This window comes from Pongo pygmaeus, chromosome 3, assembly GCF_028885625.2.
Source record: "Pongo pygmaeus isolate AG05252 chromosome 3, NHGRI_mPonPyg2-v2.0_pri, whole genome shotgun sequence".
NCBI lineage: Eukaryota > Metazoa > Chordata > Mammalia > Primates > Hominidae > Pongo > Pongo pygmaeus.
The window spans coordinates 140,694,983-140,707,094 of NC_072376.2; the positions used below are offsets into that span (position 1 = coordinate 140,694,983).

General features: G+C 48.1%; 1 protein-coding gene and 1 pseudogene across 10 annotated transcripts in view; one reads left to right on the forward strand and one right to left on the reverse strand.

Moving 5' to 3' along the window:
- The first annotated feature begins 843 nt into the window (after positions 1 to 843).
- The window catches only part of LARP1B (La ribonucleoprotein 1B), a 157,665-nt gene continuing 146,396 nt past the window's right edge, over positions 844 to 12,112 (forward strand). For 2 of the 10 annotated variants that reach the window (XR_010126134.1, XM_054485086.2), the window contains exon 1: positions 1,321 to 2,256. Coding sequence is in view for 3 of the 10 variants with exons in the window: in XM_054485086.2 (XP_054341061.1) it covers positions 1,728 to 2,256 (529 nt within the window). In the remaining 7 variants the exon portion in view is untranslated. Of the gene's footprint in view, positions 1,260 to 1,285; positions 2,257 to 12,112 lie in introns of those variants that run through there. The other 8 variants (XM_054485092.2, XM_063664119.1, XM_054485090.2 and 5 more) reach the window with 8 other exon arrangements.
- Positions 9,157 to 12,005, reverse strand: LOC129035287 (large ribosomal subunit protein eL15-like; annotated as a pseudogene).

The window sequence follows — 12,112 nt, forward strand, 5'->3', positions numbered from 1 at the left end:
AAAGCGCCACTAATAACAGAGCTAGTAAAGATGGATGGGAATATAGGTGGAAGTACAATCCCCGTTTAATTGCAACAAGGTTCTCCAGGTTGCTCAGGGTTGGGTAAAGTGGAGATCACTGACACGGAAAACAAGAAAACCCTTATTGTTTATAGCTGTTATGTATGAATAGGTTATTAGCCTTAGGAAAATCATTTGTGCCGAATACAGTTTTTGAGTAAGCAAAAAATATTAACGTCAAGTTGAATGTAATTGAAGCGACTTATTGGGCGTGGGGTGGGGGTGGGGGTTGTAAGCCCATACAAAAGGCCCGCACAGATAATTTATTTAACAAGGCTATGGGGTTGGGGGGGGCTCGGAAAAAAGTCAGCGGCGGAACCTGCTCTCAGCCATCTCGCACCAGGACACAAACACTGGCTCAAAAATACACGCATATGAAACGAGTAACATCTCTAAGTGAATGTGAGTGCCAAGTAGAAAGCTCGTATCCGATTTATCAAAACGTCTTTGTACCATTTTAACATCCATTCCAGGAAGAAAAAACCTATTGGGAATACGGTTAATTTGTAATTAAGTGCTATTTCCCCAAATTAAAGAAACAGGTAACAAAAAAATTTTAAAAGCCGGCGAAATACTATTTAATTTACTCAGGAACACTTTAAAACTCTTTTAGTTGGTGGGTGGGAATCCGGGCGGGGAAGCGCACTAAGCCGAACGCTCGGGCAAAGGTTTCCTAAACAGTTACGGAGAGGTAACTCCGCCTTCATCTGGGACGTGGCTCAAGATTACAGGTGATCGCGGTGCCCCGAGGCGCCAGGAGGCAACCTTCACCTGGGGGAGGCGTCGTGCGCCAGGGGGCCAAGCGGCCGGGCCGCGGAGCCCACTTCACTTGGGAGCTGCCCCAGGCCTGGGGTCGACACCGCGTCCCCTCCCTTAGCTTAGCTGCGACCCAGCTTTAGAGCCTAAGGGCAAATCGAGCGCTCGGTCCTCCCGGCGCCATGTGCGCGGCCCGCCCAGGCCCTTAGCCGCCGTCGCCGCGGGGGCAGGCCGCGAGCCAGCCGCGAGCCACAGAGGCCTGGTGCGCGCCCCGCCCCTGAGCCTGCAGTCGGGGCGGCCTCAGCCAGTGAGCCGGGAGTCGTCCCCTTCGTCCTCCCTCGCACTCGGAGGGCCGCTGGGGCGGGGCAGGCCCTCGGGCCGGGCAGCACCCGGGAGGGCGAATCCGTCAGCTCCCGCGGGAGGCCCGGCGAGGGAAACAGCCGGTGAGTAGCCACGTCACGCTCCTCAGGGAGGCCCCGCCCCGTCCTCTCGGGCCGCCCCTCTTCGCCGTCTCCACGCCTCCGCGGGCAGTTACCGGCTCTGGCTGCTCGCGCCTCCCCAACTCGGGTAAAGCTCCTCGGCCTCGGCGTGCTGCGCCTCCGCGGCTGCCCTGCGCCAGGTGAGGGCTCGCGGCTCCCGGCTGCGGCTCCCGGCGCGTGGTGGCGGGCTCGGGGCGTGCGTCGCGGAGAGGACGGGGCCGGCGGGCGGTTGGAGCTCCGTTCGGTGCGGGGAGGGGCGTCACGCCGGGCGCTGCGCGGCCTCGGCGGGCGGCGGCAGCGGCGGCCACGGCCGCCGGGCTCTCGGGTTGTCTGCCCCCAGCTGGAGCCGGTCGGTGTCCCGGCGGAGAGACGGGCAGTCGGGCTCCCTGGCCTCGGGGCCACCCCGGCTGGGGCGGCTGGGGCAGAGGGACGATGTCTGCTCGCGTCCCGATGCCCACCGCCCATTCTCGGGAGGAGCCGCCTGCGGTGACTGCTGAGAGGGAGTCGCTGTTGGCCGCGGCGAACCGGCCGGCCGAGCAGCCGCCCCCGCCCGAACGTGAGGGCAAAGAGGCGGTGAGGGAGGAGAGGGCCGCGGCCGCTACTAGCGCTGGGGCGCGGGGAGAGCCGTCGCCGGCGCTGGTGCTGGGACGCAGCGTGCCCCAGGCGGCTGTCCCCGTGAGGCCCCTGGCGCTGCACCTGGCGCACAAGGTGCGTGGGCCCGGGGGTCCTTTCGGCGGGGAGCCGCCACCACCGCCACCGCCGCCGCCGTCGCCGTTGCCGCCGTTGCTGCGGGATCCGCCGGCCGAGGACGCCCGGGAAGAGGCGGCAGCTGGCCCTGCGGAAAAGCGGCAGCCGCCGCCGCTGCCGCCTAAAAGAAATCCCTGGACCAAAAAGCCTCCCCAGCACCTGTCCCCAGACACGACAGGTCCGCCACCGCCCCCGCTGGAAACCCTGGAGGCAGGTCTGTGGTTGCTTTTCCTTGGGCACTGGCAGGGTGCGGGCAGGGGCGACTTGCGGGACTTGCCGGCGCGTGGCGGCGGTAGCGGGCACCAGGCCCGGGTAACGGCAGGCCTCCCCTCCCTGTCAGTCGGAGGTAATTTGTTCCAAGGTGTCATTCACTCTGCCTATTTACATACATGGGCATCTGGGAAGGGAGCGGCAGGAAGAGGTGGGACCTCAGGTTCTCCTTGCCTGATGGGGGCACGGAGGTGGTAGCTTGGCGGCGCAGCCCTGCTGGCGCGGTTGCAATTGTGTTTTGTCCCCACGTGTTAGTGACTTGGGAAAGTAGCTAACTTTAGATACTGCAGTGCTTCGTATGGGAAAGTTTTGGTAGACTTTTTTTTTTTTAATAACAAAAAAGGATTGAAGCAAGTCAGAGCAAGGGGATTTATTCGTAAGTGGAAGTGCGATTGTAGTCTTTTGTGAAATAAGATGAAAATCTCAAGGTTTTCAAAATACTGCTAAGCAGTCATATTAAAAATGAGACTTTAAATGTGGGTTTTAAAGTGTTTTATGGGGGGAGGGGGGAGGGATAGCATTAGGAGATATACCTAATGTTAAATGATGAGTTGATGGGTGCAGCACACCAACATGGCACATGTATACATAGGTAACTAACCTGCACGTTGTGCACATGTACCCTGAAACTTAAAGTATAATTAAAAAAAAAAATAAAGTGCTTTAAGTTATAAGTGTGCTGGAAAATAATTGAAATAGGATAATTGACATGCGAGCGTGGATTGCACATTAGGTAAATGGTTTTCTAACATTGTCAGCTCTCCTTCCCTTTAGAGGAGATAAGATTATGCCACTGTATTTGAATGCTGACCAATGCTGTATGGCCCTCGGTGCTTTATTTTGATTGTAGTAACTGCAATTTAAGAAAGTTCAAATGGGCGGGCGCGGTGGCTCACGCCTGTAATCCCAGAACTTTGGGAGGCCGAGGCGGGCGGATCACCTGAGGTCAGGAGTTCGAGACCAGGCTGGCCAACATGGCAAAACCCCGTCTCTACTAGAAATACAACCATTAGCCAGGCGTGGTGGTGGGCGCCTGTAATCTCACCTACTTGGGAGGCTGAGGCAGGGAGAATCGCTTGAACCCGGGAGGTAGAGGTTGCAGTGAGCCGAGATCGCGCCACTGCACTCCAGCCTGGTCGACAGAGTGAGACCCACTCTCAAAAAAAAAAAAAAGAAAGTTAAAATGGAAATTAAAAACCATGACAAAAAGCAGTATCTGGCCGGGCACGGTGGCTTACGCCTGTAATCCCAGCATTTTGGGAGGCCGAGGCGGGTGGATCACCTGAGGTCAGGAGTTCAAGACCAGCCTGACTAACGTGGAGAAACCTTGTCTGTACTAAAAATACAAAATTAACCGGGCGTGGTGGGGCATGCCTATAATCCCAGCTACTCGGGAGGCTGAGGCAGGAGAATCGCTTGAACCCGGGAGGCAGAGGTTGCGGTGAGCCGAGATCGTGCCACTGCACTCCAGCCTGGGCAACAGGAGCAAAACTCCGTCTCAAAAATAAAACAAAAAACTGTATCTTCTACTTTCTAAATTAAGTTGTAAATGAGTTGAACTTTTTATATGCAAATGACAGCTATTTACTTGCAAGTCTTCATTTTTATTTAAAATTAAAAGTTAGCAGTAGAATAGGAAATATTTGAGCGTGTTTACTGGCTTGTGAGAATCAAATGCGATGAAGAGGTGGTATAAATGTAAGGCGATTGGCTGTGCGCGGTGGCACACGCCTGTAATCCCAGCACTTTGGGAGGCCGAAGCGGGTGGATCACCTGAGGTCAGGAGTTCGAGACCAGCCTGGCCAACATGGCGAAACTCCGTCTCTACTAACAATACAAAAATTAGCCGGATATGGTGATGCGTGCCTGTAATCCCAGCTACTCAGGAGGCTGAGGCAGGAGAATCGCTTGAACCCGGGAGGTGGAGGTTGCAGTGAGCCAAGACTGGGCCACTGCATTCCAGCCTGGGTGACAGAGCAAGACTCCGTCTAAAAAAAAAAAAAAAAAAGTACGGTGATTGTTATAAGCACCCATTATGTTATGTTAACATTTCTTCAGAGGAGCTCTCCAAAGTGGGAGATAAGTGTTGAGTTAATTGATTCTTATTGCCTTTGCACAGAAATACTCCTCATTAATTGTTGATAAATTTTGACACTTGCAGAAAAAAAGTTTGCTCCGGATTTAATATTGGCATAATTCCTTCCTCGCTGTAAAGAGCTGTTTGTTTACTCCTGTTACTAACTAAAGAGAACATGGTTAAGTAAAGACCTCATAAAGTTTTTCTTTTTTAAAACCCAGTGGCAAGCACTCTAAAATTTAGCAAAGAAAGAAAACCCTGGAGAATCATCTTATTTGCTGTTTCACCTCTCTACTTCTAGACTTACAGACAATTATACATTCAGTGAATTACCAAGTAGGAACTCTTTGTTGATCGTAAAGCGAGTATCATAGATTTTAAAACTTTGAAGCCATGCATGGTAGTATGTGCCTGTAGTTTTAGCCCCTTGGGAGGCTGAGACAGGAAAAATCAGTTTTGCCCAGGAGTTTGAGGCTGTAGTGTCCTATCATAGTGCCTGTGAATAGCCACTGCATTCTAGCCTGGGCAATATAGCAAGACCACGTTTAAAATAATACTAATAATAATATTAATAATAATAATAAAAATAATGATAATAGAACTTTAAAAACTGTCAAGGTAAGCCTTGGGAACTTTAATTGCAAATGACCTGTGAAAAATATTTAACGGTTAACCTATTGGTACCTTCATTCTCCAGTCTTCACTGGAGATTAAGAACACTGTGATACTAGTTGTATGGTATGGTTCACGGAAATTTCAGTTTTGCTGTTGTCTTGTGTAGGCAACTCTTTCTGTCTTTGGATGTAATCCATTCTGCACTGGCAGGAAGACCATCTTTCAGACCTGGAAGAGTGTAGTAATAGTGTAGTAACCATGGTCTCTTCCCAGCACTGACTCTGCACCGTTCTCCCACAATTTTTCTTTCTTTTCTTTTTTTTTTCCCCCATGAGATGGGGTCTCTCTGTGTTTCCCAGGCTGGTCTTGAACTGCTGGCCTCAGGCGATCCTCCTGCTTCCCAAAGTGCAGGGATTACAGACATAATCTGGCTTTCTGTTTTCTTAAGCAAATTTACAACTTCAGGAGTAAAGAAACAGGACCACAGTCTATTTGCAGTTAAATAACTTAGGTAACTTAGATAAAAGAGATTGTGGTGTTTTGAGAGACTTGGGTTCTAGTGCAGGTATTGTCACTAACTGGCTAGTTGACTTCTGGCAAGATTTCTGGGCATTATAAATGAATAACATGGATAGACTCATCTCTTCTGGTTCATAATACCAGAGTGCCACTTATAACCTGGCTGCCTTGGCTTCCATTTATATATTTATTTAATATTATTTAATTTATTTAAATAAATACATTTTACATTAGTTTATTTAAATAGGTAGATAGATTGTCAGTCTTGGTCTATTGCAGTGGTGAGATCATAGCTCACTGCAGCCTTGACCTCCTGGACTCAAGCAATTCCCCTTGCCTTGGCATCCCAAGTAGTTGGGATGGCAGGCACGCATGTCATTCCATGGAATTAGCCATGCCCGGCTAGTTATTTTTAATTTTTTTTTGTAGAGACAGGGGCCCCCTTTGTTGTCCAGGCTGGTTTTGAGCTCTTGGGGTCAAGCTATCCTCCTGCCTCAGCCACCACAAAGTGCTGGGACTACAGGTGTAAGCCACCCTGCCTGGTGGCTTTCTATTTTCTATTTTCTTTCTTTCTTCCTTTTTTTTTTTTTTTTTTTTTTTTGAGACAGAGTCTCGCTCTGTCGCCCAGACTGGAGTGCAGTGGTGCGATCTCTGCTCACTGCAAGCTCCGCCTCCCGGGTTCACACCATTCTCCTGCCTCAACCTCCTGAGTAGCTAGGACTACAGGCGCCTGCCACCATGCCCAGCTGATTTTTTGTATTTTCAGTAGAGACAGGTTTCACTGTCTTAGCCAGGATAGTCTCGATCTGCTGACCTCGTGATCTGCCGGCCTCGGCCTCCCAAAGTGCTAGGATTACAGGCGTGAGCCACCGCGCTCGGCCTTTTTTTTTTTTGAGATGGAGTTTCATTCTTGTTGCCCAGGCTGGAGTGCAATGGTGTGATCTCTGCTCACCGCAACCTCCTCCTCCTGGGTTCCAGCGATTCTCCTGCCTCAGCCAGCCAAGTAGCCGGGATAACAGGCATGTGGCACCATGCCTGGCTAATTTTTATATTTTTAGTAGAGACGGGGTTTCTCCATGTTGGTCAGGCTGGTCTCGACTTCCCTACCTCAGGTGATCCTCCCACCTCCGCCTCCCAAAGTGCTGGGATACAGGTGTGAACCATCATGCCTGGCCAGGCTTTCTATTTTCTTGTCCTTTTTTTTGAGACAGAGTCTTGCTCTGTCACCCAGGCAGGAGTGCAATGGTGCGATCTTGGCTCACTGCAACCCCTCACCTCCCAGGTTGGAGCAATTCTCCTGCCTCAGCCTCCTGAGTAGCTGGGACTTCAGGCGCACGCAACCATGGTTGTCCGGCTAATTATGTTTTTTTTAATTTTTACTAGAGATGGGGTTTTACCACGTTGGCCAAGCTGGTCTCGAACTCCTGACCTCAGTTGATCTGCCCGCCTCGGCCTCCCAAAGTGCTGGGATTACAGGGGTGAGCCACCATGGTTGGCCTCAGGCTATTTTCTTAAGCAAATTTGCAACTTAAGAAGTAAAGAAATAGGACCAGAAGTTGTTTAAAGTTCACAGTGGGTACCTCTACATCTATTAGTTATCTATTAGTGATTGTATAATTTATACTATATAAATTGTGTAATTCTCCAAAACAGGATGCTCTTTGAGAGAGATAATTTTATTGAAATAACAGACTTAAATCAGGTCTATCCTGCTCAAACTTGGATTTACTGTCACTCTGTTAATGAGGTAAAGGAATTCCATCCACAAAATTTTGCCAGGAAGTTTATTACTACAGTTAGAAAACATAGGAAACACAGGGGAGAATATTTCAGGACAGAAATTATGAATTTTCTCTACATTACAACCTGCAGATCTAAGTGAACCAGATTCTTGATGCCTCGGCCCTTGTGAGAGACTTTCTTCCACTTTTAGGATGATTTTGATCATGTGTTGCTGTTTCTAGAAATCCAGATGAGGCACTCTTCAGCCAAAGTTGCTGCCCACCCAAGAGGCCTTTTATCTTGAAATTTAGTCATGAGACCAGAAGGAACTTCTCCCATCTGTGTCCTGACTTGGTATTAGTTTTATTTTGGATACCTCCTTTTTTTTTTTTTTCTTTTTTTTTCTTTTTTTGAGATGGAGCCTCGCTCTCGTCGCTCAAGCCGGAGTGCAATGGAGCAATCTCATTACAACCTCCATCTCCTGTGTTCAAGCTCTTCTTCTGCTGCAGCCTTCTGAGTAGCTGGGATTACAGGCGCTCGCCACCATGCCTGCATAATGTTTGTTTTAGTTTTTTTTTTTTTTTTTTTTTTTTGAGACAGAGTCTCGCTTTGCTGCCCAGGCTGGACTGCAGTGGCACAATCTCGGCTCACTGCAAGTTCTGCCTCCCTGGTTCACACCATTCTCCTGCCTTAGCCTCCCGAGTAGCTGGGAATACAGGCACCCGCCACCATGCCCAGCTAATTTTTTTATTTTTAGTGGAGACAGGGTTTCACCGTGGTAGCCAGGATGGTCTCCATCTTCTGACCTCATGATCCACCCGCCTTGGCCTCCCAAAGTGCTGGGATTACAGGCATGAGCCACCGTGTCCGGCCTTTTTTTTTTTTTTGAGAGGGAGTCTCGCTCTGTTGCCCAGGCTGGACTGCAGTGGTGCAATCTCAGCTCACTGTAAGCTCCGCCTCCCGGGTTCACGCCATTCTCCTGCCTCAGCCTCCCGAGTAGCTGGAACTACAGGCACCTGCCACCACGCCTGGCTAATTTTTTTTTGTATTTTTAGTAGAGACGGGGTTTCACCACGTTAACCAGGATGGTCTCGATCTCCTGACCTCGTGATCCACCCGCCTCGGCCTCCCAAAGTGCTGGGATTATAGGCATGAGCCACCGCGCCCGGCCAATAATTTTTGTATATTTAGTAGAGATGGGGTTTCACCATGTTGGCCAGGCTGATCTTGAATTCTGGACCCCAGATGATTGACCCACCTTGGCCTCCCAAAGTGCTGGGATTGCAGACGTGAGCCACCACACCCGGCTTTTTTTTTTTTTTTTTTAAGAGACCGGGTCTCACTTTGTCACCCAGGCTAGAGTAGGAGTACAGTGGCACAATCGTAGCTCACTGGCAGCCTAGAACTCCTGGGCCCAAGGGATTCTCTCAAGTAGCTAGGACTATAGGCGTATACCACCATGCCTGGCAAATTATTTTATTTTTGTTTTTTAAATTTAAAAATAGAGAGTATCTTGCCACATTGCCTAGGCTGGTCTCAGAACTCTTGAACTCAAGCTATTTTTATTTTTATTTTTTGAGATAGGGTCTCACTATATTGCCCAGGCCTAGTCTTGAACTTTTGGCAGCCTCAAAGGATTCCCCACCTCAGCCTCCCAAAGTGCTGCTATTATAGGTGTGAGCCTGGCCTGGCAGATTCCTTTTTTTTCCCTCTTTTAAAGAATTTATTTTAAATCTGTTATATCACACAATATGTTTTATACACTGACATATAACCCCCTAACAAGATAAAGCAAAGACAAAAAAGTTTATCTTATTAGAAAGAAGATACACCATCACTTATTCTCTTCAAGCATTATTGCACTTTAACTTTTCTTAATTTGACAAAGCATTCATGAAACAGTCTGCAGACTAGTTTTAACAGATAAATAATACCTGTAAGCAGACATGATTGTCCTAAATTGTTTATTAGGTATGAATTTTACAAACTTTACTTATATTGGCTGTAACGGTGGAGCTGGAGAGTATTGCGCCTTCTCCAAGCTCCCTGGTGAGAACCAACAATAGTGTGGTGGCACTTAAGGCCCTTTCCAAGGCCATGGCTCTTTCGGCCTGCAGATGGCAGCCCATGCATCTTCCTATGCTTGTGGACTGGTTTGGTGATCCATTGGGTGTCAGGATTTCTTCTGATAGCTTTATGGGATGGATCAATGAGGATAACCTCAAAAAACTTGTATGTGGAATCTTCACCAACCCAGTGAGAATTCAGGACTTTTAGAGCCCCACAGTGGCATCCAGCTTGCTCCTTTGCAATGGACTGAAGACTTTGAGCAAACTTTAGCTGGTTAACACCATGATGGACAGGCTTGCCATAAGTCGCACCCTTAGGAACTGGGTGCTTTTGGCCACCATGGCGAACACGAATCCTATATATAACGTAAACTTGCTTGGCCTTGTAGCCCAGTTGGTGCGCTTTATCAGGCCGGATGGGGTGGGGAGCCCTGTGGAGAGCAGAGAGCTGGTGGTACTGCCAGCAACCGACTCTCAGAAGAAAGCGCATGGCATGAGACTGCTTTTCTCCATAGCTCCTGGATTTACTTGTATGCCCCATCTTGGCTTACCTGATGGCTGCCGCTAGACGGAAGGGGCGCAGATTCTTTTATTAAAATCACAATATGGGTTTATTAATCCCTTACTTGTAGTTATGGTTGTTTTTTGCCTATTAAACATTAGCATTCTAGTATAATTTCCATTCTTTTACTCATAACAATATGATGTTTCAAAAATACTGATTTTTTTCTGTCTTTTTCATTCTTATTTTTCTCGAACCATATGTTCATCATCAACCTCTTTTCTCCTACTGTTTGGTTCATCAACCCTATTTTCTGTTTGGTTCCTAGAAACCTCAAGTAAGCTTACTGTTGTTACCCTAATGAAATACCATTTTAAGTAAGTTATATAGAAAAAATGCATAAATATATTCTCCTTACAAAAATGAAAAACTTTCATGTCACCTTAAGATAATTTACTGAGGTGGGGCGCAGTGGCTCACGCCCGTAATCCCAGCACTTTGGGAGGCTGAGGTGGGTGGATCATGAGGTCAGGAGATCGAGACCATCCTGTCTAACATGGTGAAACCCTGTCTCTACTAAAAATACATAAAAAATTAGCTGGGCGTGGTGGTGGGCACCTGTAGTCCCAGCTACTTGGGAGGCTGAGGCAGGAGAATGGGGTGAAGCCAGGAGGCGGAGCTTGCAGTGAGCAGAGATCGCACCACTGCACTCCAGCCTGGGTGACAGAGCGAGACTCCGTCTCAGTAAAAAAAAAAAAAAGAAGGTAATTTACTAAATCTGAACGCCTTTTAAAAATTGCTGAGGTCTGCCCGGGCATGGTGGCTCATGCCTGTAATCTGAGCACTTTGGGAGGCTGAAGTAGGCAGATCACCTGAGGTCAGGAGTTCGATACCAGCCTGGCCAACATGGTGAAACCCTATCTCTACTGAAAATACAAAAATCAGCCGAGTGTGGTGGCCGGCACCTGTAATCCCAGCTACTCGGGAGGCTGAGGGGGGAGAATTGCTTGAACCCGGGAGGCAGAGGTTGCACTGAGCCAAGATGGTGCCATTGCATTTCAGCCTGGGCAACAAGTGAAATTCCGTCTCAAAAAAAAAAAAAAAAAAAAGGCTGAGGATGACCGGCTGTAGTGGCTCATACCTGTAATGCTAACACTCTGGGAGACCAAGGTGACCAGGGTTTGAGGACAGGAATTTGAGATCAGCCTGGGCATTATAGTGAAACCCCATCTCAATTAAAAAAAAAAAAATAGCTAAGGAGTGGTCCTAAATATGGCTGACATAGTTGATTTAGAGATTTACCTATTATCTTGATTTTTTCATTTTTGTATCTAGAAGAAACAACATTTTTATACATATGTCTTATATCCATGTGTGCCTTTCTCTAGGGTAGATGCTGAGAAGTAGAATTGTTAGGTTATAGGGCATTTTTTTAGTTTATGAGTTGCTTTTTATTTATTTACTTATTTTTTAATTTTTTTTTTTTTTTAAATATTTTGAGACAGAGTCTCGCTCTGTCGCCCAGGCTGGAGTGCAGTGGCGTGATCTCGGCTCACTGCAAGCTCCGCCTCCTGGGTTCATGCCATTCTCCTGCCTCAGCCTCCTGAGTAGCTGGGACTACAGGCGCCCGCCACCACGCCCAGCTAATTTTTTGTATTTTTAATAGAGACGGAGTTTCACTGTGTTAGCCAGGATGGTCTCGATCTCCTGACCTCGTGATCCGCCACCTTGGCCTCCCAAAGTGCTGGGATTACAGGCGTGAGCCACCGCGCTGGCCTTTACAAGTTGCTTTTTAAAGTAACTGTATAAATTGATACTCCCACTATTAGAGTTTGAGAATTGTCTTCTTTCATTTTTTTTTTTTTTTTTTGAGACCGTTTCACTCTGTCGCCAAGGCTGGAGTGCAGTGGCACTGTGTCGGCTCAGTGCAACCTCTGTCTCCTGGGTTCAAGCAATTCTTCTGCCTCAGCCTCCCGAGTAGCTGGAATTACAGGCGTCTACCACCATGCCCAGTTAGTTTTTATATTTTTAGTAGAGGCAGGGTTTCACCATGTTGGCCAGGCTGGTCTTGAACTCCTGACCTCAGGTGATCTGCCCGCCTCAGCCTCCCAAAGTGCTGGGATTACAGGCATGAGCCACCGCGCCCAGCCATTCTTTCACATTTTAAAAAGCACTAATTTTTACCACATTTTCCCTTAAATACGATAAAATGTGAAATATTGATATAATCAGTGCATTTTCTTAATTAAAATATTGCCAAAAGATTATGGTCATAAGAATTAAGCTGAGTGAAATA